Source organism: Ixodes scapularis, unplaced genomic scaffold, assembly GCF_016920785.2.
Source record: "Ixodes scapularis isolate PalLabHiFi unplaced genomic scaffold, ASM1692078v2 PGA_scaffold0__279_contigs__length_252992795, whole genome shotgun sequence".
Lineage (NCBI taxonomy): Eukaryota > Metazoa > Arthropoda > Arachnida > Ixodida > Ixodidae > Ixodes > Ixodes scapularis.
Genome location: NW_024609835.1, coordinates 233,478,059 through 233,504,309, shown reverse-complemented (window position 1 = coordinate 233,504,309; position 26,251 = coordinate 233,478,059). Strand labels below are relative to the sequence as shown.

Sequence of the window (26,251 nt, the reverse complement as noted above, 5' to 3'; positions counted from 1 at the left end):
ATTATCTTGGGGTTGTCGAAGCCCTTTAAATGTTTCTGCACCAATTCAAACCATGTCGGATTCCGTCCGTCGGTTTCAAGGGGATACAAACATATTGACTTAATTGATTTAGCTTAAAACCAAGCCATTTTCTTGACGTCCGGCAATATGAAAGACATATTTTCCCAATGTGGCACTTGTTTCCGAATGTTTCACTTCACCACTTCTCATGACGCGGATATCTTTTGATACTCTATCTTTCATTTCCAGAGAATACGTGATAACTTAATTGTTTCTCCAGTGTAGTTTGTTTTCTGTCGGCGTTCACAATTTTGAACTGTGTCAGGTACTACGCTGTTGAAGAATATGAATGAATATATGAAAATTCTGTCTTATGCGGTCAACACCTTTAGGTCTGGAATATTAATGCAGCAGAGTCAGATTTTAAAAAAAGAAATTGTGATCAGTACCAAATTGATAAATACATTAAAAAAAGTCAAACTAGAGGTTCTAGCGAGTTAAATCAAAATTTTCCAATGTACTTCTTTGGAGCAGAACACGACCATATTTTGAACGAATGCCGCACCAGTATAACTTACAAAACTCGCATTGTGAGCGCGAGATGCGAAGATTGATTTCGTCAGACCAAAAAGGAGTGCGTAATGCACTCCTTTTTGATGCTTTCTGATCGGTTTAATTTTTTTTTTATTTAATGCTTTCTGATCGGTTTAAATCTCTCGCAGATTTTTAACTGGATGGTCATGTCGGCGGACGCACTCGTGAAAGACCTGAACCCCGGCCGCCACCCGGCAGGATCGGTCGAGGTGTGCAAACACTTCGGAAAATTCGCCGCCCAAGTGAGCAGTGGCTTCGTTCTGGAAAACGCCAGAAATGGAAAGGGACATCCGGCGAAGCCCACCGCGGAGCAACTCTACACGTGCTCCCTCGAAGTCGTAAACACGCTCAGCACCAGGTGGTTCACGGGGCTCACAGGTGCGCACGACAACGCTCTGACTGCGCATTTTTGTGCTCTTGTTATCGTCTCTAAATTCAAACTTCCCAAACGGAAGTACTGCCACACGTGACAAATGAGGAGATGGCGGATGTTTGGAGAGACTAAACGTTTAATGGGGGCGAACTTGTGCCCAAAACGAAATAAAAAAGGGTTTGCGTTGTAGGCGTTGATGTCGGTAAAGCAGCAGGATCGAGCACTGGGGCGAGACTGACACTCCGACTTGCCACGCGGAGCGCCTCTTGTAGCCGCGTGGGTTTCTGGAGCATTCGGGCTGGAACGTTCGGCGCGTAGAACATTCGTAACTCGATCAGACGACAAGGTTTTCGAATTTGCGAGAACGCAAAGTAGAAAAAATAAATAAAAGAACATTCCGCTCCCTGGAATCAAACCCAGATCCTCCACGACAGCCAAGCACGATAACCATACGGCTACGTACGCGCTCGCTCAGCGACGCGCTTGGCATTACTCCCCTTTTTAAATGCGCATCGTCTTAATGCGACGTGCCGGCAAACAAAAACAGCAAAACAAACAAAACAAAAATAATGGAAAAGTACGGGGACTTGCACTACACAATCCTATCGAGCGTATTACAAAACGCCATTCACAGTCCTATCGATCGTAGTACGGCTTGAGGCGCACGACGTGGACGACTTCCGGTCGTGGAGGGCGGCGCGATGAAGTCCGTGTTTCGTCGGGCATCACACCGTAGTTCAGATCCCATTGTTCCTTCTCGGCTCAAGTAATGAGAAGGGCAATCGATCCTGCACAGCGTACGATAAAAGTTTAAGCGCTGTCAATGAGTACGTGGCCATTGATGCTCGATACAGCTCGCTTTTCGCAATCATTCAATTGTTTTTTTTTTCTTCTTTTTTTGAGAGAAGAAACAATTTTTTTTACTGTAAGATCCAAAGCTGCAAAAGGCACAGCAAAGTCGCCTGACAAGGTGATAATGGTCTGCGTCGTGTGCAAGTTCCAGCAGCTAGCGCGCCATGCAACACAATACAAAGAAAAGTAAAAAAAAAAGAAAGAGAGAGAGAGAGGAAAAAAAGCCTACGCATACAGTAACGTGAACAGCAATACAGCACTAGCACAACAGAAATAACAACAACAAAACATTGACGCCCCCCCCCCCAAAAAAAAATGCGAAAGAAATACCATCTGCCAGAATATTCAGCAGTGTATTTGTAAAAAAACAAACAAAAAAACGACCAATTTCAATTAAAAATAGCAAAAAGGATGCATAAAACATTAAGAGTTTCACAGCAAAAAATAATTATTAAATAAACGTGCCTATAAAAATTTCGTTAAAACAGTATAGATCTTAGATGCATCTTCGGGTCTTCTATTGCGATTATAGAATCAGGCGACGTTTGGAAAATCGCCCTTTATCTAAACACGCTTCACATATAATTAGACTGAATCGACTAAAGAACGACCGATTTGTGCTAAACAAGCAACCACTTTTTTAAGAGCTGGCCGCCTCGCGTGGATAACACTCTGTAGGGGCACCAACCAGACTGGTAACTGTGACCACGCTTGAGCAATGCTTGACTAGCAGACGTAATCGCAGCAAGAAGCGGCACCCGGAGACCGCACTTGCAAACCACTCGGGGATTTCTGGGAGTGCAGGCTTGGTACAGCATTTTAGACAAAATCCCGAGACTGGGGAGAAAAGAGGACAACACAACACAAAGTCTTAATTGAGACTGTGTTGTGTTGTCCTTTTTTCCCCCAGTCTCGAGGTTTTGTCTAAAATGTTAAACTTTCACCAGCTTATTTGCGCCCTAACTTTTTGTTCGCTAATACTTTAAGATGCAATTGAGACTTTGTGTTGTGTTGTGCTTTTTCCCCCCAGTATCAGGGTTTTGTCTAAAATGTTAAACTTCCACCAGCTTGTTTGAGCCCCTAACTTTTTCTTCGTTAATACTTCAAGATGCAATTGAGACTTTGTGTTGTTTTGTCCTTTTTTCCCCCAGCCTCAGGGTTTTGTCTAAAATGTTAAAATTTCACCAGCTTGTTTGCGCCCTAACTTTTTGTTCGTTAATACTTCAAGATGCAATTGAGACTTTGTGTTGTGTTGTCCTTTTTTTCCCCAGTCTCAGGGTTTTGTCTAAAATGTCAAAATTTCACCAGCTTGTTTGCGCCCTAACTTTTTGTTCGTTATTACTTCAAGATGCAATTGAGACTTTGTGTTGTGTTGTGTTGTCCTTTTTTTCCACAGTCTCGGGGTTTTGTCTAAAATGTTAAACTTTCACCAGCTTGTTTGCACCCTAACTTTTTTTTTCGTTAATAGTTCAAGATGCAATTGAGACTTTGTGTTGTGTTGCCCTTCCCCCTCCCCTTCCCCCCCCTCCCCCCCCCCTCCTCCCCCCCCCCCCCGCCCCAGTTTCGGGGTTTTGTCTAAAATGTTAAACATTCACCAGCTTGTTTGCGCCCTAACTTTTTGTTCGTTAATACTAAAAGATGCAATTGAGATTTTGTGTTGTGTTGTCCTTTTTTCCTTAAGTCACAGGGTTTTGTCTGAAATGTTAAACTTTCACCAGCTTGTTTGCGCCCTAACGTTTTGTTCGTTCATACTTCAAGATGCAATTGAGACTTTGTGTTGTGCTGTCCTTTTTTTCTCCAGTCTCAGGGTTTTCTCTAAAATGTTAAAACTTTCACCAGCTTGTTTGCGCCCTAACACTTTGTTCGTTAATACTTCAAGATGCAATTGAGACTTTGTGTTGTGTTGTCCTTTTTTTCCCCAGTCTCGGGGTTTTGTCTAAAATGTTAAACTTTCGCCACCCTGTTTGCGCCCTAACTTTTCGTTCGTTAATACTTCAAGATGCAATTGAGACTTTGTGTTGTGTTGTCCTTTTTTTCCCCCAGTCTCGGGGTTTTGTCTAAAATGTTAAGCTTTCACCAGCTTGTTTGTGCCCCAACTTTTTGTTCGTTGGTATAGCATTTCTGGCTCGTCGCGTCCCCCAGACAAACAGCATCTAAAAAGGCCGCTAAGAGGGCGTAGCGTATTGTGTTTTCCGTGTTGGTTGGTGGAACTCAATTTGTGAAAACTTGCATCAGGATGATTTGCTACATGGCCAGAAGTTCATGTGCGTGATTTTCTACCAATAACATAATTCGAGATAAGAAGCAGGGAGCGTGTCGAGCAAAGGTAATAGTAAAACGGAAAAAATGAAACACTTAAGGAAATTAAAAGTTTTATTCTCTTCTTGATGGGTGCCTACAGGGCACCCATCGGACAGGTTGGTATGCGCACCACTGGCAGCTTAAAGTGAAGCAGAGCGCGACTTATGACGATTCTTGCGTCGTGACGGGTTCTTGGGGCTAATGCAGTCGTCTGATTGGCTGCTCGGCGATAATGCGATGCCTCGTCGCACCCTCCCCTTCTCCGGCTGTCAATGACTCCAGACCTCTCTTGGCGTCTTTTAGAGGGTCTCCCCGAGTTCTCTGTTGTCTGGAAAATGCTTCATTCGCTCGTCTTGTGCCTCGGATTGCATCCTTTGGCCCGACTGCGGAAAATCTACCGACGACTGATGACGGAAAACGATTTTCCCGCCGACGTAAGTCAACTCACAAATTGCTTGTCTTCTTGGAATTTGTTTCCACAATCTTATTGAAAAAGCGAGATTCCAGTTTAGTGTATCTTGGGCCAAATAATTGTTGGATCTTTTAAGGCTTTGTTTTATGGATTCATAAATATTTGTTGAAAACTAAGAATAGAACGTTCTACAATTTTGGGGTCCCCTAAAAAAGAAGAAAAAAAAAACATTCTAGTCAATTAAAGCAGTATAGGTGGGCTCGCTCCAAGATTGCAAGATTTGAACTGTGGAGAAAATCACGTGAGCGGAATTGTGACTTGTTTTCCCCGAAGTAACATAAAATTTAATAAAAAAAATTAAAAAATTGAGAAAATTGCTAGTCAATTGTCTTGCATGCTTGAAGGATTCTAGCATCACAAACGTTCATATGATCATTTAGCAGCACATCTAGCCTGTTCACGGCGCTCTTCATCGGATAATTTAACGTGTACACTTGAAATGATAAACCTGGTTATCTTCTAGAACATTCTTACCCCCTCCTATTCTCCCACCTCGCCTCCTCGCCTACCCCTTCTTGTCACTCCATCCCTGGTCACATGACCTTCCCGTTAACCAATTAGTGCCGATGACGTCACTCCTCTCCCACCCATCAACCAATCAGTGCCGAGCCTCGCGGCCACGCTTTTATTCAGGCTTCACTTTTTGGTTTGACAAAATGCCGAACATCAAACAAAAGAACGCTTCCCGTTAAAATGTTCACGGGCTTATGAAGCGAAGACACATGGGCAATACAACCTCCACACTTTAGTAGCAAAGAAGTCACCTATGATCGGTATGTCAGCATACTACCCAACCCCTAAGAATCATTATGTATTTTTGTATATGCTGTCATTTTCTAGGTCCAGAATTTTTAAAAAAGAGAGCTTGTGTTAGCATTTTTATCCTGGGGCCATGTTGGTGGCCATGGCGGCCGCAAGAAAAGATCCGAAATCAGTTCATTAGCTACCCAACGAGTTCTCATTTAGTTCTATTTTTAATGTTTATTTCACTTTATAAAGTAATTCAGTTCCGTATAAGAAAAATTTAAAGAATTTTAATTGGGATTCAAACCCATGAGTAAGCGTCCTCCAAGCTTGGACGCGGTCCGTACATAGCTCGCACGATTTTCTCTCGATCGGAGCTTCTCGCAGTTGGCGAGAAGCGGCTCTGATCAAACAGAGAGTTCCAGCAGGGAAGCCTCGACCGCTTTCTGTAGACATGATAAACATGTGCCCTAACGTGCCGTATTGTCTTTTCTTTTCTTCTTTTTTTTTTTTTTCATGCGCGTTATTTTTCTTTAGTACAGATATAACGACGAAGCGGGTATAACGAAGTCATATCAAATTCCCAATCGACTTCGTGATAACCGATCTGACAGTATTACACCTCGAGTTAGTTTATCACATTTTCTTTTAAGAATTGTGCTTTTTTTGGTAGTCGGGGGTACATCCACAGTCACAGCAGTGAATTCCCAGATAACTCAAGATTTGTTTTGTTACATTATACCGATGTTCTCTTGATCGGTGATTAATGCACCGTCGGGTCTGTCCGAAGTAGAACCTGTCCCACGAGAGAGGATTAGAATACACCACACCTTCTTGACAGTCAACGGCATGGTGCCGGTGCTTTTTTGTGCAATGTTTCCTATCTTCACCGATCTTGTTCGCTTTCCTGCACAGAGTACACATCTCTCTGGACCACGAAAAGCTATTTCGACTTCTGTTCTTTTTTCAGTCTTTTTTTTATTATAGGAATTCTTGTGCAAGTACGGAATGACGGACGTTTTTTTGCTACGTTTTCTTGGGCATTCGTCATTGGCTAAACGCTTTCTGAAGTTATTCCGAAATTTTTCGGCGACTGAAGTTATACTCATCTGTGGGTAGCCGGCAATCGCAAGCCTGTCTACTTGTTTTAAGAAGCAATTCGACATTTTGTGGCAACAAATTTTAGAAAGGGTGGAATTAAAGCATAAATTCAAAATTCCTCTGTTCAGGAACTTTGAATGCGCTCAGCCGAACGAGAGGATCGGCTCATTACTTCTGTGCTCAAAAGCTCAGCATTCATGCCCGGCTGAAAAATACAAGCCTAGGTCTTAAAATCTAATGAAATTGTCAATTCATGCGTTAGTTACAAGCGTGCGAGACAGTCTTTAAAAATGCTCAAAGTGCGAGTGAATTCGGATACAAATTTTAATTTTTTTGCAGTGTACAGAAACTATATAAGCGTTTAAAAATATGAAAACTTCTGCCACTTTGGTGCCCTGTATACAATCTGCAATTAGCTTGTCATCATTGGCTAAAGAAAGATCACTCGTAATCGGTCCGATGCAGGAACCAATGCATGCTCCTTGTCTTTGGATAAAAATGTCGTTGTCCCACTTCGAAAAAGTTTAACCAAGATGCTCATCAACCAACGAGCCCAAATATGCCTTTTAGCAAGCTTCGAGAGTGATACCGATCTCACTTCTCAGAGTGTGAACGTAAATTAAAATGGTGACTGGTGATTTGACAGCGTCGCAGTGAAGCATACACGCCGCAGTTTCCGAGGGCTAAGGTGACTACCGCAGTGGTTAACCAGGCTCCCCACTTTTTCACGACGTGGTTCCCACAGCCCGAGAAGAGTGACCTCGTCACACTGATGCTTCACGCGGCCGCCGAGGCAAAGGCTCAGCCGGGATCTCAACCAGCCAACGATGCGCCGAACCGTAAGCACTCGACACGTACTAGTAAAAAAAAAATGAAAGACGTTTACAATCCCCTGTAACGCCGAATTATATCGCAGCTCTTGAGGAGGAGGAGGAAAGGGTACTAAGGAAAAAAAGTGGAAAGTCTTCCACTACTAACATGGGTGTGGATCGAGGTCTGCTTAACGCAAGTCACAGAAAATGCACATCTTTGGTGAAATCATCGCGTGTAAATTTGGCGGGAATTTAGCGGGGCAATCTTTCCCCCTAACTTTAGCGGAGAATTTTTTCCACTAGATTTAGTGGGGAAATTTTTTTTCCGCTAACTTAAGCGGGGAACTTTTTTTCTGCTAAATTAAGCGGGAAAATGTTTTCCCTAGATTTAGCGAAGAAATTATTTCCGCTAAATTTAGCAGAACATTTAGTGTCATCGTCATCATGATGACGTCATCCTCATCGTCATCGTCATCGCGCGGTTACGCCGACGGCGACGGCGACGCCGCTCAAGCCGGAAACGGGCGCCTAAGAGCTGCGCTCTAAAATCGAGTAGCCGTAGCAGTCAATGCTCCTCTATGTCGGCGACCACTCCGGCTGACGCTGTTTATCACGACGCAAAAGAACTCTAGCCACACTCTAACCACACTAAAGAAGTTGAATGTTTCTCGAGGTCTTGCAGGGCGAATTGCTTCTGTTTGCTAACGAAACCATTCGTATATTCCAGAAGAAAAATTCCGGTACGACACCGAAATGGAGTCCAATGCCCTGATCATCCTTATTGCTGGGTAAGTCGGACATCACTCTCCGAGGAAACAAAAAGGCATCTTACCAAAGTTACTGAGCTCCTTTGGTAAAATATGTACTAACCTCTGCTTCAAAAGTTCCGAATCGATAAAAATTCGAAATGTGCATCATTAGATGTTTATATACCAGACTCTCTACAAAGGCTTTTTCAGAATATCGACTCATTCATGTGACATACATTTGCTGTTCCATCTGTAGGCTGTGTCTGCCCTTTTTGGGAACCGCGTTGCAGATAATCAAATTTAAAAAAAAGAAATTATCATTTCAGGAGTGTTCCAATCTGCAAAGCATTGAGTTCATGCGCCTTTTTTCTGGCCAAATACCAGGATATTCAGAAGAAGGCAAGAGCAGAAGTCGAAGCTACACTGGCTCGAGATGTAAGGGCAGAATTTCTTTGTGTTTAGTCCTAACACATCCAAATAATTTATAAATGTTTTGCATTATAGAGAACGCTGACCCCACCTGCACTATTTAAAAATATTTTGCGAGCAACATAATTTGTATTTCCGTCAGTAACGACATCATACAAGTTTCTGAGATAAAACTCTCACCATATCGGTATGGACTATCAATGAGATGTTCAATTATTCCTGAAAACAACATTATAAAATGAGCCTGCGAAAACTAGCTTTTAAAATGGAGTTATGTTTTAAAATGCGCACTTCTTCGTTCCTCACTTCGCCCTTGGTTGTAGCAGAGCGAGCACATATTCCCTTTCTGTCCTTAACTAAAGGCCGTTCTCTCTTTTCCGTCGTCTCATTCGTACGACGAACACTCTGCGCCTCAGTAGATTGCCAAGACTATTTAGTAATGTCCCCTTCAGTTCACCCGTTTTAATTGCAAGGCGTTTTGAAGACGAGAGCCTTTCCAGCAAGCGTATGTCCTCTAGCATAGAATGAATGAATGCATTGATGCCATTGGCTATACCCGTTTGGATCGGGCGATAGCTTACGCCGCCTAGCCTAGAAACATTTACATCCATCCGCATTAACTTTTGCTATAAATATTGGCTCTCGTGAAATCATTTACCCGACGCATGTTAAGTATTGTAACCCTTCTCTAGTGATTCTTGACTAACCTTCGTCTCCTTTTTTTTATTGTAATCTTTCGTTCCTCCGTTCCCGTCATCCTCGCCAGGAGCAAGCTCAGCGCTCCCGCCAAGTCCGTTATTTATAGAGGGCAGGACGTGCATTTAATAGACAAACGTTCTAGCGTCTCGCGGTCACTACGGCAAGGCGTACGGTCACATATCTATCTTTTCAACTTTTGCCGTATATGTATCTCCTAGCACTTAATAGCACTCCCCTTCTCGCCTCAAACTGTACAGAGCTTCCCCGTGAATTGTCAAACCTCTTTCCCATTCAAATGTGCTGTTTTCCCGAGCAGCACAAATTTGGCCTATCATTAGCCGACGGCTGGCGAGGGTCATTTGGCTAGTGGCCAGACAGTGTCCAGCCATGCATTGGTCGATGACTGGCCTTTCTCTGGCCACTGGCTATTGGCCACTGGCCATCAGACATCGGCCACGAATTGGCCGATGAATGGCCCTTTGGAAATTGGCCAAAAAGTTATCGCCAGCCATTGGCCAATGCATGGCCAAAATCCGTGAAGCATGGTTTACAACCTGTATACGTACTGATACACCCGATTTTTTCCCTCTTAAATTTTTTTTGTTTCTTTACTTTTTATTTAACTAAACTACTTTTCTTTCCCCGATACTAGTGCGTAAGTGTTTAAAAGTCAGCTTTCGGGTTCCTTCCGTTAATGTTCTATTAACATTTTTATGCCAAATTGCTTCCATGCTTTTCGTGCCTAACAAGCACCCTCCATTTCAGTTAATTTTTCTTCAAATTTTACGTTACTTATTGCCTTTCAGCTTGGAAAGGATGACAGACCCATGTCTCCCTGTACCTCCTCATTTGATGGGAATTTTGCTACGTTGCCGCCAATCCCCAATCCGCCCTTGCTTCATTTTCTAATTAACAATCCCGATTGAACGTCTCACCTCATTGCGCAGAAAACTCCCCTTTGCCAAAAAATAGTCCAGGCGCAATCAGTAATTTCCATATACCCCTGATTACTTCATACCTCTACTAAAATCCTACTGTGCCTGGAGTTTCATAATTGCAAAATTATTGTCTCTTTTCTTAATATATATTCGTAGTGCTTTTATAGATATTTCCTTCACTCCTTAAGTCATACCTACAGACGTGTTTTCTTGTAAATTGTCTATTGGAATGCGTTGCAAAATGTGTTTTCAGGGGTTCCTTATTTTCGTTGTTAAATACCGTCACTCCATACCTCTATGAAGTAAGTCTCAGGTCCCCAAGATGTCCCCTTTCCTCTCTGCATGTGCCAGGTATAGTCCCTACAATGTACTTCGGATATTTGCCATGGGTGCTATATACAGGGTGTCACAAAAACAAAATCTTCAGGTGTTTTTTTTTCACTCGAAAAATAAACTACGCACGGCCGAACGCTTATTTTCCACCCAAATATGTAGCGCCAGGGGTCCGAACCAGATGTCAAAGTTTCACCATCTTAATAAAAGTTATAAGTGGTTGCATTGACAGTGTTCAATGTGAAAATGGCGGTCGACGCAGCTCTTCAATACATGGAGCTCTATGGCCCCAGAAACCGAAGACGGGCCAAGACTGGCTCCATTTTTCCATTGGAAGTTTCAAATAATAGCAGAACTTTTTCATAGGATATCGGTTAGTGCGGAACTTTGGCTTATGGTTCTGACGTCTAACGCTACATTTGGGTAGAGAAGGAACGTTGGGCGACGCATAGTTTATTTTTGCGCTTAAAAACACCCTGAAAATATTTCGGGGAGTACACCCTGTACTATGACCCGTTTCGAAAGTGCACCTCTGTTAGAAGCGGTGTAATCACTGCATAATTGCGGACGCACGCGCTAGCTTCTTGAGTTTCATTGCACTTGCTCTACATAAGCCTTCTTGCTGCAGGAGTAGCTACGCGCTGGCGTCAGTTGCAGGATCCGGGCTGTCGGTTGGCGAACGAAATGTTGCCGCGTTTACTAGATATTTTTAGAAAAACGTACACAATTTTAGCGCACGTTAGCGGTAACTTTAGCACTTGCGTTAGAGCGCACATTAAGGAGGATAGTTTTAGAATAGGATTTCTCCACAGCGACGCAAAAGCCAAGTATTGATTAATTGTAAGAATTTGACGCGAGCGGTCCACCGGTTGTGTCCGCTCAAGGCGCCTTGGCAATAGCTAGAGCTCTCTTATACCTACACGCCGAGAAGCGTTGGCGCGTCGCAAACAGCAAGTTAACGGCGATCGCTGTCCAGTTTGCCAGTCCTTCCAAACCTTTCGTGGCGTGCGCCTCATATAGGAATGCAACGTCGTCCTATTCAAAACTGAAGTTGGGAGGATGCCGCCGACATTGCACCAATGACGGCGACCAAGCAGCCGCAGTCCTGAGGAAGCCGCCATTTTCTAATTATGCTCGTCTTTGGTGCCGACTTTTCGCGCAGCGCATCATGAATTTTATGAGGAGGAACGCAAAGGCGGCGAAAAATCTTTCTATACATCGCAAATTTCTTAAAAATAGCGTAGGTAAAACATTTGCGTACGAATAACTACCGCTTCAGAATAAAAGTTTCACCGCTACCGCTATGGTCAAGTATCGCGCTGTAATCTTGGGGCTGTGGCTTCAATTCCCCTTGGAGGTCTTTCAAGGATTTTGTTCCGTCGTCTCATTTTATCAACTTACAACTATCTCGCGCAGGTGCCTTTGTTTCGCATAAAAGAGCGCAGTATTTTTTCAAGGGGAGGAGAGAGAGGGGGGCGGGGTTTGAATAAGATGTTATCGCATTTCAAACAAGGATACTTGCGTGCAACAAACACACTCTTTCAGTATCGTTGTTTGTTTTCTGTGCGTAACATAACATCGAAACTTGTTTTCTAGGGTAAGCTCACTTTCGACAACATTTCGGCCATGCGGTATTTGAAGCAGGTCCTTCTGGAATCTCTCCGTTATACGTCGTCTGCATTCGGGTGAGTCTTCGATTCCCTCTGCTCTCTTTGTTCCCGCCGCGAAGCCCACTTAAGCTCCATTTGCGCTTCACCTGGCGGTGGTGTACTGAACGGGGAAAGTCGCCGCGCCAAGAACCTCAGATGCCACGGTCGCTGCTCGGCGTAGTACTTTCCCTCAGAACACTCGTTGAGTGCGCTTCGGTTTATGATGCTGCTGGCTCGGTAAACGACGGGGAGGCCAAAAGGTTCCACATGTCAAAGTGTAGTCTGCGTCGTGACACATGTGAAGCGTCATGTTCAGTGTCACACCGCAAAGGTAACTTTCTGACCGAGCTTATCTTCTGGATTTGTTAAATTCTCTGGTTTTCTTTCTTCTTTATTTTATTTTTTTTTTAAATCGTAGCCATTGGCTCTTTTCTCCTTTGCAGGAGCATGAAGAAAGCAGTAGATATTTTGTTTAGAATGTCTACGTGTGAGCGAGTATAGACCAGTTCCAATGATCGCCTTTTTGCGCTCCGCCATCTTTGTCGACAGGGCTGTGGAGAGCTACTGCGTGCGCAGTAGCTCTCCTCTGAGGAGCAACAGACGTCCCAGACGACTCCACAGCCCAAGGTCTCGGTATTCTGTGCCTGTCTCATGAGCTCCAAACAGGTGTATAGAAGTGAAACGTTTGCAGAGCATGGAATTTAGAAGAAGTAGAGAAGAACGCACTCCCAAAGCTCGAAACCCACCAAACACACCTCGTGGAGTTACTGCTCCGGCCCTCAGGCGCAGGTATCAGGGTAATTTCATTTTTTTCTTTTTTTGGGGGGAGGGGGGAGGGGGAGGGGGAGGGGGGACGCTACAGAGTAAAAAAAAATGTATATAACGAAGTAAGAGTGCGTGTCTTCCGCACTTTCACTTGATGAGTAAGTGTATAATTATATACAAATTAAATTGATTAATTTCCTGCTGTTCTTAGCAAGAAACGTTTTGCTTCTGCATCTAGCTGGGAAATTTTATTGCGCTATTATTTACGCTAATTTCATTTGCCCTCTAAATTTAGCATAGAATTCGCGTTACGCTTCGTCGCGCACTTGGTCTTTAAGGCTCTTTTTTCTTCTTTTTTTTTCAAAGCCTTTAGCCCCGTACATGTCCTCTGCAAGAGACAACGCGAGGCATGTTGGTAGCCTTGAACTCTCAAGTGGATGATCGGGCATTGTTTGGTCGCAGGAAACGCACGTGTGGGAAAAAACCGGCTCGAAGGATGGCCGCAGTTGTCGCATTCCTTTTTCTATGCAGAGTCGATTATATATCCACATTCCGTTCTTTAAGCGTCTGTTTAATTACAAGGCGTTTTGTTCTGTTCAGGCGAATCCATAAATGTGTGCGTAAGTGTACCGTAATTAAAACAGATGCGTTTTATGTCGTAGTCAATTCTCCATATGTGGAAGCTGTAACTGTGTTATTTCAAAGAGTTGTACGCTTTATTGTTCCGTTTGCGTTTTCCAGCGAAGTCGATTACATTCACGTGCCAGTGCTTTGAGCATCTGCTCATCGCAAGGTTGTTGCCTGTGTTGAGTTCGACGAATCTATGTATGTGTGCGCAGGTGCGCATCCGGCAAAAAAGATGTGCTCTTTATTTCAGATGAAATCCTCTACTTGTCGAAGATACAACCGTCTAATTTCACGCGTTATGGCCTGTGGGCGACATGCTTGACGATGATTCATTTAACTCTCAACAAACCTAAATGGGGCAAGGGGACCTGCGTCTCGTTTAAGTTTGCCAACTGGAGTGACCGAGGTGCGTTGGTATACCCAGAGATATCCAAAAAAAAAGATAGGGATAAGAAATGTGTATACCATGGTAAGACCATCCGGTATTTATCTTCAGGTATAGTGCCAGAAAACCATTACAAAATCTTCCCCATCAATGAGTTCTAAAACCTACCGAATTGGGAATAAAACAACTTGTAACGACTGACGTGTGAATTCCTTTGCCAACGTTTATGAAAACATTCCAAGATCAGCGTTTGCAATGTTGGCAGACAGTAATCTAATTCCGCCGATATCGCTGAGGTGCACCCAAAGCTGACGAAATACGAGTGTCAGAAAATAATTCCGCAGTACGAACATGCTCAACGTCATCGATCATAATGCGAGAGGCTGTTAATTCTTCCTCGTGCTAAAAAGAAGTTAGGAGAGCTGAACTCAGTAAACCCTGAAATTTGAAGACATTAAACATTTAGTTTTGTTGTCGTCCCTGTTTGTCGCAGATGTATTCTCGTGACGCTGCTTTTGTGTGCGTGCTTTTTTTTTAGTCCAATAATAACGCCTTGCCATACATTATTCTATATACACGAAGTCATCTAGCGAAAGCTTGCGTGCATTAACAATGCAACAGGTTTTACAAAGAACAAAATGCACGTAAATTATTAATCGTTTTCCGTAGAAGGAAAAAATGGGACCTCAGTGAACATCCATGTTTTTATAGGCTTTGATGCTGACTATTCTGAAGAAGGTTTTCTTGTGACTAAATTTCAATCTGGTTTGTTTACCTGATCAATAGACTATAGTGTTTGTTAATTATGTGAGTACAATGAAACATTTCTGGCGAAATACAGAAAAATCTTTCTTTTTAACAATATCGTCAGTGAGGGAGTTCCAGTTTGAAATAGACAGCGCAAGTGGTGACGATTTTGACCTATTAATGGGACCGAATATTGGCTCAACCTTCAATGAATGATCATCACGTAGGGAAATATACGTGGAAGGCTTCCAGTACATCAGCATGAAAGATGGCATGTTATAATATATTTCATGAGATAGAGAAAGACGAGATAGTTTGCGACGTACATCGAGTGAAGTTAGGTTTAAAAGACCCTTAAGTTGAGAGACGCTGCTTTTGAAAGAATAGTTACGATGAATGAATCGCGCTACCCTGTTTAGAATTTACTTAGCCTATTGATCAGGTAAGATTGGTGAGGGTCCAATATCGTGCTTGCACATTCAAGTCTAGATCGGACGAGGATTTTGTATGCCATTATTAGCTTTACATCCTGTCGGGCTTGGCAAAAGCGCCTCCGAAGAAAACCAAGAGTTTTAGATGATTTGTTAAATATGTTATCAATGTGAGAATTCAAAAACAGGTTCTCCGTGAAAGTGATACCTAGGTATTTATAAGAGGGGACAGGTGAAATAGCAACAGAGTTGCAAGAGTAGGATGTAATATATGTTTGTGAACGATTATAAGATACCATATTAGTTTTCACGATATTAATATTATTTGTCAAGTTAGGCACCATTCCGGTAGAACCTATGCCTCGTTGGAGGGTTTCCGAGTGACTGGGAAGGAAAATTCGGCGGTATATTACACGATGGTCTGCAAAAAAGTACGGATGACGAAATTAGCGGAGGTGGGTCATTAATGTAAACCAGAAAAAGCAAGGGTCCTACGACGCCCGACTACCCGATTTTACTCAGTACACCCGATTTTACTGAAATAGGATGGGATGGGGGGGGGGAGTGTCGTCGATTGACACAAACTGTTCGCTATTACCTAGAAAGGAAGAAATCCAATTGATAACGTCGTTGTTTATGTTTAGAATTTAAAGTTTTCATAGTAATTGTTGATGAGAGACAGTGCCGATGGCTGTATACGGTTCGTGCCTTCCCGCGAACTATTTTCCGTAGCATCGTGGCAGGAGGTCTTCAAGACATTTCAAATGACGACCTATTGGACTACCTTCAATCGCCCTTGTTTCATTTCCGCACGAAAACGGCATGCCATTTTATTCGCCTTTCAAGCAATGATTTGTATGACGCGCTAGCACGGTCTGTAGGTGGTCGATACCTATACAATTTAGGTTGCTCCTGAGGTGCGTTACGTTTGGGATTCCAGCTTTATGCGGTTTCATTGTTCTTTGAGCTAGGGGTTTTTCTTTCGGTTTGTTTTATTTCCCAGTGGATTCAGTGTTTTATTGTGTCCATCTTCAGTGCCGGACAAATAATAATAAAAAAATAAAGTCGGCGATTACGGGGGCGTATGTGGAAACAAAAACTAGATAGGGACGTAGGGTTTCCCAACCCTTAGCGAACATGCGCGCGAGCCAAATACTTGGAAATTATCTCGATACCGATAAGTGCCGTTGATAAAGAGAACAAAGCGCGACAACGTCTGCGGTTCCCGATGAAAGAAGCAGCATCGCAAACACTTCAGCGCGTGCTGTTTTCGGGCTCCGCACAAAGTGGAGCTGTACATGATTTTGACGTCATGATGGCGCTTAAGACGAGGACAAAAGGGAGACTAGACAACACGGCGCGCTACTTCAACTGTTTATTTTTGAAAAAAAAAAATGGGGGGGGGGGGGGGGGGGACTATATACACTTAAACCGCTTTACCTCAGCCAATCCCAGGCCTCACCGTCGCTCGAAAAAACGCTATCTTCTTGTCCAACAGGTCAATAGAGGCAGCGCTGACACATTGTGCTCCAGACTGTTTTATCAAGTCTGCTTCTATTATTTCCCTGACCGTCTTATCATTGTGTCTGGCTAGAATCGCGCACGTGTTGAACAAGGGCCTGCATCCACAATCGTGACAATGAACTGAAAGATGACCGTCACGGTGGTTATTAACATTCAAATTGTGCTCTCGTAACCTATATTTAGGCATCTGCCTGTTTCCCCGATGTACTTTTTACCGCATGACAACTGAATCACGTACACGACTCCATCTGCGCAACCGACAAACGGGTTTCCTTGCTTCTTGCCACAGCACAGGGGGCTTCCGCGAAAGGGGTTCGTTCATTCGCACAACCTGCCTAGCTTCTCCGGAGCTGAGAAAACAACCTTCGTATTCGCTCGGTTATCTGCTTTTTAAGTTTGTGCGCAGTTTTGTGCACATATTGGACAACCGCTATTTTTTGTTTAACTTGTTTCTCTTTAACTAAACCCGAACAAGGGTTATCTTGAACACTCAGCCCCCTGAGAACGCCTTCCGCAACAGACAAATAAACAGTTGAAGTTGCGTTCCGTGTTGCCTAGTCTCCCTTTTGTCCTCGTCTTAAGCGCCATCATGACGTCAAATTCCCAGTACCAACTAGCCCAACAATCTGCACTAAACATGATGTTTTTCTTTCCGCGAAGCTTGGGTTATCTTCTACACACAGACATTTCTTATTCGGGATTTCTCAGTTTTCCTCCAAACCTGCTTGGCGATAGCTCCTCGGGGTTTATCGATAAATACCGAAAACAGGGAACCCCATTGTTATGGTTGAATGTTGGACGGTTACAGGTGCTTTGGGTAGGCTGTAAGGCTTTCGAATGCATGGGAATCATTAAAAGAGGAAACTCCGGTCAAAAACAAAACCAAAATAAATTACTGGTAGCGCTCGAATGGCACGAAATATGATTACAGCCGAAATATTCAGTCAAATTGAAGTCGCGTACTCCACTTAAACTGATTTTAAAAGTGCGACCAGCTGCTCATTAGCAGGTGGAAATCGGGTTAGCTTTTTAGGTTTTTATTCAAGCAACAGTAGGCGACGCGTAACGCAGCACCAACGTGACGCCACGTCGCATCCGTACAGCTTATGATCAATGTTGCCATTCCTCTCTAGCAGATGGTTTTGGTTTTGCCGTAGACGCCCGAAACCAAACTTTGAGCCGTGATATTTATACAACTACACACAATAACAAAAAATATATACCTTATAATTCAGGAAAACAGAGTGATCTGAAAGCGGTCGTAATCAATATTTCGAAAACCGCCAACGCACAATGATATCCTTAAAGGGATACTAAACCGCAATCTGGATTCCACAAAACACACGGCGAAAGCGTGCAACCGGATGCTACATCACTCATACAGCAATATCTCAAACGGATGACTGTATTTTTCAAGAAAAGGAGGCGCATTTGATAGAAATGTTCACTTCATGTTTCTCCGACAAGGAGGGGGAACGGCCTCGCGACTTCTGCGCCTCGCGGTCTTGAGAGAGCGAAGCGAAGAGAGGAGGAAACTAGGTATCGTCACGGTCACGGGCCTCGTCGGCCTGGTTCAATCTCGACCTCTTTTTCCCAAAATACGGCCGTCCATTCGAGATATCGCCTTACGAGTAGTGTTGTAGAGATTGTAGCGTCCCGCCTACATCTCCTGCATTGTTTTTTCTGAAATCCAAATTTCGGTTCACCATCCCTTTAAGGGAAACCTTGTACAAGTTCTGATCACGGACATCGGGAAGTAACATAGACTGTCCAAACGTTTTGTGGGCGGCCCTTAATTGTCTGATCCTGTGGGAATTCAATTGAGAGTATACTCGTCCCAACGTCCGCTGCTCGTGGCACGATTTAAAACTGTTGCCACGGACGCACATGCCCATCACTTACAGATTCAACACGCGCATCACGGGCCAGGAGCATTCCTACAAGGGCTTGACAATCCCGAAGGGAGTGACCGTCGTGGTGCCGTCCTTCGACCTCCACAATGACCCGGACCTTTTTTCCAAGCCGGAGCTATTCGATCCCGAAAGGTGGCCCCTTTTTTCGTAATTGACGGATCTCGATGCGGCGTCAGTTGATGCTCGAACTCTCACAAGTGCACAAACGCACGTTGCACCGAAATGCACCCCAAACACCAATTAAATCTTATCAACCAACGAGAGGGGCCATACCCCAATGGACATTCGGTTCTATCCGCCAAGGAAGGAACACATTTAGTGACACCGAGAGAGATTGAGGAACGAACTTTAGCTAACGTGGATAACGGAAACACAGTACTCCTATTAGAGAAAGGACGCCAGCGTGAACTTCTGCTGAGATTGTATGATTGAGACAGTGAGTCAACACTGTCCCAGCACGGTGTGGCATCTTATCCGGTTCAGCTGAGTTGCCACACTATGCTGGTTACTCCGCAGAGTTGTTCAAGCTACGCACGTAAATTAGCGACGCCAGGTGGCGGACCAAAAACTTTCGTGGTTATCATGTCAAATCATAGACTCCTCTATACTGAAAAAGCGTGGCAGATCGCCACAAGACGCGGCCGCCGAAAGTGAAAAGGTGGAGCGGCTGACAACAGTCATGCAACGAGCGCACCGCTGCGGCGAGACGCCGAAACACACTTCTGCCGAGCGACGGAATGTCCGCTCGTGCTCCTCGCGCTCCTCGAGCTAACGCTTTTTTTCTCGTCGGGTTTGAAAATAATGTTTCGGACCCACACCGCTGCAAAAGCTTTGCGCTGAATGCCAGGTTCCCCGAGAAATGTTCTCTACTACCAGAGCCTCACGCTCCAAATCTGCGACCGGGCACTCTATGGCTCCGCCGTCGAACTGGCAGGCTTTGTGAGTATAGAGGAGGCAAAGGTCAAATCTCTGGCCGCACGCGCGCTTGCGCGTTTTGAGCACCAATCAAAGCTGCGCACGCGCACTCTTCACTTCTGAAACTTACACAAAAAGGTAAATTGCACAGTGAGGTTCGGCACCCATTTTGCGAAGCGCGGGAAGACTATACCGGTTGAAGTACTGAAATGTGGATGCTCGCGTTGCGAATGATCGGACAGAGAACAATGTCAGGAGTTTTGTTATGTCGCCAGCGCTCTGTAGCCACCGCGAATCTGACCCATCCTTGCAGATTCGACGGGAAGGGCAAGAGTGCCGAGGACACGGCCGCCCTGCAGGTGTTCAACAACGGCCTGGGTACCTGCGTTGGGATGAAGCTCGCCCAGGTGGAGATCGTGCTGGCCCTGGCCCGTCTACTGGCCGAGTACCGACTGGTGCTGGACGAGACGCGGCACACGGTCAGTGTGGGGTCTTGAAAGCTATCAAAAAAGAATCCAGCGCCAATTATAATTTCCCTCCCTCAGTCATCAGACACACGGAAACCAACTCGCTCTAAACTTTCTCAAAAAAAGAAGAACACTCATTGTAAAAGGGTTGATAACTGGGCTAGTTGGTAGTTACACATATGAACGGCATTAGCGCACACGTATGAGGAAGAGAGAAGGGACAGAAAAGAGCGCTACTCAAACTGTATTTACAGAGATGAAGAAAAGAAAGAACATCGTCCAGCTCCCCATAAAGATGAAAAAGGAAGAAGAGGAAGCAGAAATATAAAACAGGAATATAAAACACAAAGTCGGGTGTTCCCTCGCGCGCACAGGCTTAATGCACTGGTTCTTTGATTAAACCCTAAAACCTTTTTTGGCTGTGCCTTCGTTGTCGTGGTGCAGGGTGTGTTTGCCTCAGTCTTCGCTCGCGCCTGGTCACCCGTGTCAGGGGGGAGACGAGCACATCATCCATGGTCGGCTGCCGCTGGGTCGTCGTGCCTGATGTCTCGCGGCTCCCGTGACTCATGCGAGTTCTGCATTGTCCGTCTTAAAAAGTCTGTTTCCTTGCTTGTCAAGGCTACCGATGCAACACTAATGCATTTAGTAGCTGCGGATATGATGTAGAAGGCTTCTACCACTTCGCGGGTCATTTTATCCTTGTGCCTCTCTAGGGTTATTGTTTCCCCGAACAGCGGATTACAATTTCACTCCTTGCAATGTGTTGCAAGATGGCCTCCCACTGGTGGCTCTCAAAGAATAATCATTCTCGCGAAGTCGGTCGTTAAGACACCTGCCTGTTTGCCCTACGTAGACCTTGCCGCAGGAGAGTGGAATCTTGTATACCACGCCTGAAGTGCACGGAACAAAAGGTTTAGCATGTTTTTTTGTGCACCTCTGTCTTGTGGCACCTTCGGCTTGCGAGTTGACTATGGAGCAAATTTTGCTCATTTTTTGCGGGGCTGAAAATACCACTCGGACCCCATACCGACCTGCCACGTTCTTTAAATTGTGTGACGTCTTGTGAAGGTACGGGATTACCACCGGTCTTGTCTTTCCTACATCTTGTTTGTTGGCTTGGAGGCCTTTTGCCCTTTTCAACAAGGTGTCCGCTACATTAGCCAGTAGTGGTAACGGATAGCTGGCTTTTCTGAGTCTTTCAACCTGCATCGAGAAGCTGGCTTCCATTGTGTGGCAACATGATTTCTTGAGCGCGGATCCCAAACATGTCAGAGCAATGCCCCTCTTGACGATCTTAGAGTGAGCCGAACTGAAATCCAAAATTCGTTTCTTAGAGCGTGGAGAGTACGTCCAGCACACATGCGTATCACCTAAGTGAAGCGAAAGGTCTAAAAACTGGAGAACGTTTTCTTGATGCAGAACTCGCATGAGTCACGGGTGCCGCGAGACATCAGGCACGACGACCCAGCGGCAGCCGACCATGGATGATGTGTTCGTCTCCCCCCTGACACGGGTGACCAGGCGCGAGCGAAGACTGAGGCAAACACACCCTGCACCACGACAACGAAGGCACAGCCAAAAAAGGTTTTAGGGTTTAATCAAAGAACCAGTGCATTAAGCCTGTGCGCGCGAGGGAACACCCGACTTTGTGTTTTATATTCCTGTTTTATATTTCTGCTTCCTCTTCTTCCTTTTTCATCTTTATGGGGAGCTGGACGATGTTCTTTCTTTTCTTCATCTCTGTAAATACAGTTGTGAGTAGCGCTCTTTTCTGTCCCTTCTCTCTTCCTCATACGTGTGCGCTAATGCCGTTAATATGAAGAACACTCATTGGACCACATTGGCCCAATGGACGAGGGGGGGGGGGGGGGGGGGAGCTTGGCCAATGGCGGGGGGCGGGAAAGTCGTCTCGTGCCAGCGAACGCGATGTGATCGCACGTCGCGATTATCTAGTGTGTTGAAGACCGGACCCCTTTTAGGTGTTTGCTGCCTCGTCATTCGCGGAGGGTCCTTCCGTATAGACGACGGAACTATGAGCAGTTTGTTTTCCACGGAGCCCCCGTTGTTTTTCTGGCACAAGGCCCCGTAGAAAGGATTCGTCATCGACATCGGTCAAACGCGGCCACCGCTTGAAAATTGTTGCGTCAGTGTTCAGCTAAGACGTTCAAACTGCACTGACTGAATGACAGACTTATGCAGCGTTTAGTTACGTCAGCCCTAGTGCAGCGAACCACACCTAGACAGAAGGCCTCCGCACGCGTCATCACAATCGGATGGATCGAGGCGTGAGATCATGCACGAGTGCTGTGTCAGTGTTCGGCTGGGGCTCGTGTCCAATCAGGGCGTCAAAGGTCGGAGCGCGATCCGACTCTGATGACGTTTCATAGAGGGAGAGGAGACCATGTGGAGGCGTTCTGTCTAGGTGGTGTTGGTGCAGCGTAACAAATAGAAACAAATAATGTATGTTGTTGACCCCGTGGGTTTCGTTCTCTCCGCTTGGGGCGCGACGGTTGAATCTTCTCCCCGCACTGATCGGCTTTTCTACGTACGGCGATTTTGTCGGTCACCACCAGCTTTAAAAGGTAACTCTGGTCGAAAACGAAACCAAAAAGAAATGACTGGGATCGGTTTTGGTGGCACAAAATATGACCACAGTTGATATATCGCCGCGAGCGCAGCTGACCATGTAGGCAGTGCGCCCGTGGCGTGACGGTTATCGCGCTTGCCTTTTACGCAGTAGGCCAGGGTTCGATTCCTGGTCGCGACATGTCATTTATTTATTGTTGCAGTTTACTGTTCTCGGAAATTCGAGAACTCTGTTGAATGTTCGAGGTCAGAATGTTCGACGCGCGAACCTTCCACGGTCGATTGGTTCGAGAAGTCCCCGCGTGTACAAAAAGGGCTCCGCGTGGCAAGCCGCAGTCAGTTTCGCCCCAGCGTTCGACTCTGCTGCTACGCCGACTTCGACGCCTGCGACGCTCTGTTATTATCTTTTGTACCCTCTTTATTTTTGGCACAAGTTCGCCACATTAAACGTTTATTTCTTCCTGTTTATTTATTGTTTTTTTTTGTTTTGTTTTTTTTTTTTGGCCACCACCCGTGACAATATATACTACGTCAAAGTGAATCCGCGTACCTATCGTGGACACTGTTAGCTATAACACGGCAGCGGCGGCCGCCCCGTACCCCCAGCGCCCCATAGCAGGCGCCATCCGAAACTGCGCACATGCGCCGTGTGGCGTACTCGCTCTTCCCGCCTGCGAGCACACCCTCGCTGTGTCGTCTGCTAGGCACAGAGCAGACGACGCCACAACGCTCGCCAATTTTCGCTGAACATGTTTCAGCGAAACGCCGCGTATGAGGTGCCCACGGTTGATTCCCTGACTCTGCTGGCTAAGGATAATCATCGTATACTAAATGTAACATCACGGTAGATTACATTTTTTTATAAGACAAAACTTGCAGTTATCATCCGTTTCACTTTAGGTCTAAGTGCTTCGGACGCTACGAGACGATATGACCCACCAAGCAGCGACACAAGCACTTTTTGCACTTTATTGGGACCCCCGGGGATGCACTCCGTGACGTTGCACCTTTGCCGCTATTTGATTGGCTCTGTCATTTTGAAGCGTACGCTGCGGTCGGAGTTAAGGTGAAATGGAGTATAACAGTCTATTTCTGTATCACACCTACTGCGCTCATACTGGTTTGCGAACGCATATCGGTAAAAATGCTGTTTCTGACAAAGCAAAAAAAAAAATCTTAAACAGGGGTTATGCCCTAATGACTCTGCAATCTGCCCCAATACAAATCGCCGGTTGAAAATGAGTTAGAGCCCAGTTCGCTATAGCGAGGGTACCCGACGAGCAGCACTGTAGCATCGCCTTCTCTGCGCCTAGCAGACGGTAAAGCGAGGGTGTGCTCGCAAAAGGGAAGAGCGAGTCCTCCGCACGGCGCATGCGCGGAGTTTCGGACGGCGCCTGCTATGGAGCGCTGGGGGTACGGGACGGCCGCCGCTGCCGTGTTATAGCTAACAGTGTCCACGATAGTACTGCACTAAAACCGATATTACAGACGGGACCAGGTGCTCTTTTGGCGGGTGGCAAACGGATTAGCTTTTGGTCATGTAACACTGGGCAACGCGCTTACCGCAGCACCATCATGACGTCATGTCGCGCCCGTACAGCCAACGTTACTAGATTACCTCAGTTGTGGAACTCCGGCTGAAGGGGGTAGCCCCCCTCAATCACTTCAATCCACCTGCCATCGTTCGAAGCGCCATCTAAATTCTCGTTTTATAACTGTACGTTTCATAGAGCTGCAGAGAGCAGAGCAAAAACGCCATCTAGATGCCGTGCTTCGAAACGAACGTATCCGATAGGATACACTGCAGAAACCAAAGCAACCGTGCGGCGCGTCGAGCGACGCCAGGCGAGTCGTGGTGAGTGAGGGTGGGTTCTGCTCGTGCATGCAGGGCGTCTATGAGCAGTTCACTAACTGAGCTAGTCTAATAACGTTGCGTACAGCTGATGATCAGTGTTGACATTCCTCTCTAGCAGATAGTTTTGGTTTCGCCATAGACGCCCGAAACCAAACTTTGAGTCGCGATAATTATAAAACTACACACAATGTCGAGAGAAAACTTATACCTCGTAGTTCGGGTACACTGACTGAGCTGAGAACAGTTGTAGTCCCTAATTCGAAAATATTAACCTGAGTTGCCGTACAAGGCGGGAAGAGTCCCGAGCGTATCATTACAGCTCCATTAGAAGGGCCAAGAACATGAAAAACCACGCGTTTCTTAAGCCTAACTAGATATCTAGCTTTCACCGAGCTCAGTCATGCATCATAGAGAACTAAGAGGCCTCAGTTTACCCCGACCGAAGCAAGACACGCTGAAATTTATCCCCAAGCTTTTCGTAACGTATATTGGCGTTCAGTTTATTCGAATAAACATTCCAATATAGACTGAACGAAACATGCCTCGCGAGGAAATCTTCGAGGTGAGGAAAGGTTTTCGATCGTCTTTAGAGTTGTCATAAAGTAAAGTATAACGAGTCATACTTTTACAAGTATATCTCTCCTCATAATTAGCACCGTTCATATAAAAAAAAACAAAAAACGGGAGACATGCTACAAAAAATAAGAACATGTTGCCTTGTTTTTTTTTTCTTCCTTTGATACTCGTTTTTTTTTATCTTTGTGTATCCTTTAGAAAAGATTTTAAGCATTCTGAATATTATGAAGCAGGTAAAGCTGCGGAAAAACTTGGGCGGTTTGAGGCTCGCGTAAAACTGACCGTTTTGCCCGGGCCAGGTACCTTCATTTAATCTCTGTGCACTTCCATTCGCTCTAGGGGGGACGCCAAGAGTCACACATGATCGCGAGGAATTTCAAGAACCCGGAAATCTGGATCAAGTTTGAGAACATCGTGAAACCATCTGCCACGTCGAACGGAACGGTGTTCGACTGAAGAGGAGCGTTAGAAACAAAAGACTCACGAGGAACGCGAAGGAAATTAAGCCGTCCATCGGGCCTCCACAACTATAGCCTAGAATATGAGACCAGTGGCGTCGAAACAAAGGACGGGGGGGGGGGGGGGGGGGGGGGGCTTTAATTCCCTCCCCTCCCTTTAGACCTTCAAAAAAACTTAAAGTAAACAATACAGGCAGGAGATGAATCCCCCTCAGCCCCCACACGCCCCCAATCCGCCGAATAGACCCGACGTCTGTGGAAAACATCTTCAGAGTACGTCATCCTTAGTTGATCTCTATGCTGTCAGTGGCCAGACATAGCCTCCTATACATGAGGCTATGGGCCAGCATGCTAAATGTCGACGATAATACGCGGCAAAGCTCTTGGCGCGTACACCTCGGAGCAATATTCCAGCTTTTCTCCCTGTCCCCTCGCGCCTATTTTGTACTCTGGTTGTAAAATAAATTAATTGAATTGAATGACAGGGCCCTCTAGCGTGCCTTGATCATTAGGAATTAGCCCTCGAGCAATGTCGCCATCTGCTGCGACAGATGCCCATGTGCTCCTAACCTGCAAAGAAACAGATACTAGGACGACTCAAGAATAACTGCCTAAGTGCGCCGTCACTGCATCTATTTGACAAGAAGTTCGCCTTCCTGTTTTTCAATAAATAATCCAGCTGTCAGCAGCGCTCGGTGTCATCTTGTTATCTGTCTTTGAAGCGCTTATTCATTCGACGCACCCAGTAGTGCAAATAATAGATCGCGCAAAGACGTGGTGAGCAGCGCTGTTCTCAATTAAATAATTTGAGTAATCTTTTGTATGAACTAGACAGCAGTAATTTTACATCAAAGTGTAGTCGTTTAAGTGGTGAGCTTGTTTTGAGAACATGTCAAAAACACTTGCCGCAATCGAAAGTTACCAATAAAATACACAACTTTCTAGTAGACTGATAT

At 45.3% G+C, this 26,251-nt stretch overlaps 1 protein-coding gene across 2 annotated transcripts in view; it reads left to right on the top strand.

Moving 5' to 3' along the window:
- Positions 1-25,422, top strand: part of LOC115331978 (cytochrome P450 3A4-like) — a 54,930-nt gene extending 29,508 nt beyond the window's left edge. The window contains exons 6-14 of one of the 2 annotated variants that reach the window (XM_040213158.1): positions 723-972; positions 4,424-4,554; positions 7,183-7,276; positions 7,980-8,037; positions 8,325-8,433; positions 11,994-12,082; positions 18,430-18,570; positions 19,667-19,832; positions 25,177-25,422. In XM_040213158.1, the coding sequence (XP_040069092.1) occupies positions 723-972; positions 4,424-4,554; positions 7,183-7,276; positions 7,980-8,037; positions 8,325-8,433; positions 11,994-12,082; positions 18,430-18,570; positions 19,667-19,832; positions 25,177-25,293 (1,155 nt within the window). In that variant the 3' untranslated portion in view covers positions 25,294-25,422. Of the gene's footprint in view, positions 1-722; positions 973-4,423; positions 4,555-7,182; positions 7,277-7,976; positions 8,038-8,324; positions 8,434-11,993; positions 12,083-18,429; positions 18,571-19,666; positions 19,833-25,176 lie in introns of both variants that reach the window. The other variant, XM_040213157.1, reaches the window with a different exon arrangement.
- The last annotated feature ends 829 nt before the right edge of the window (positions 25,423-26,251 follow it).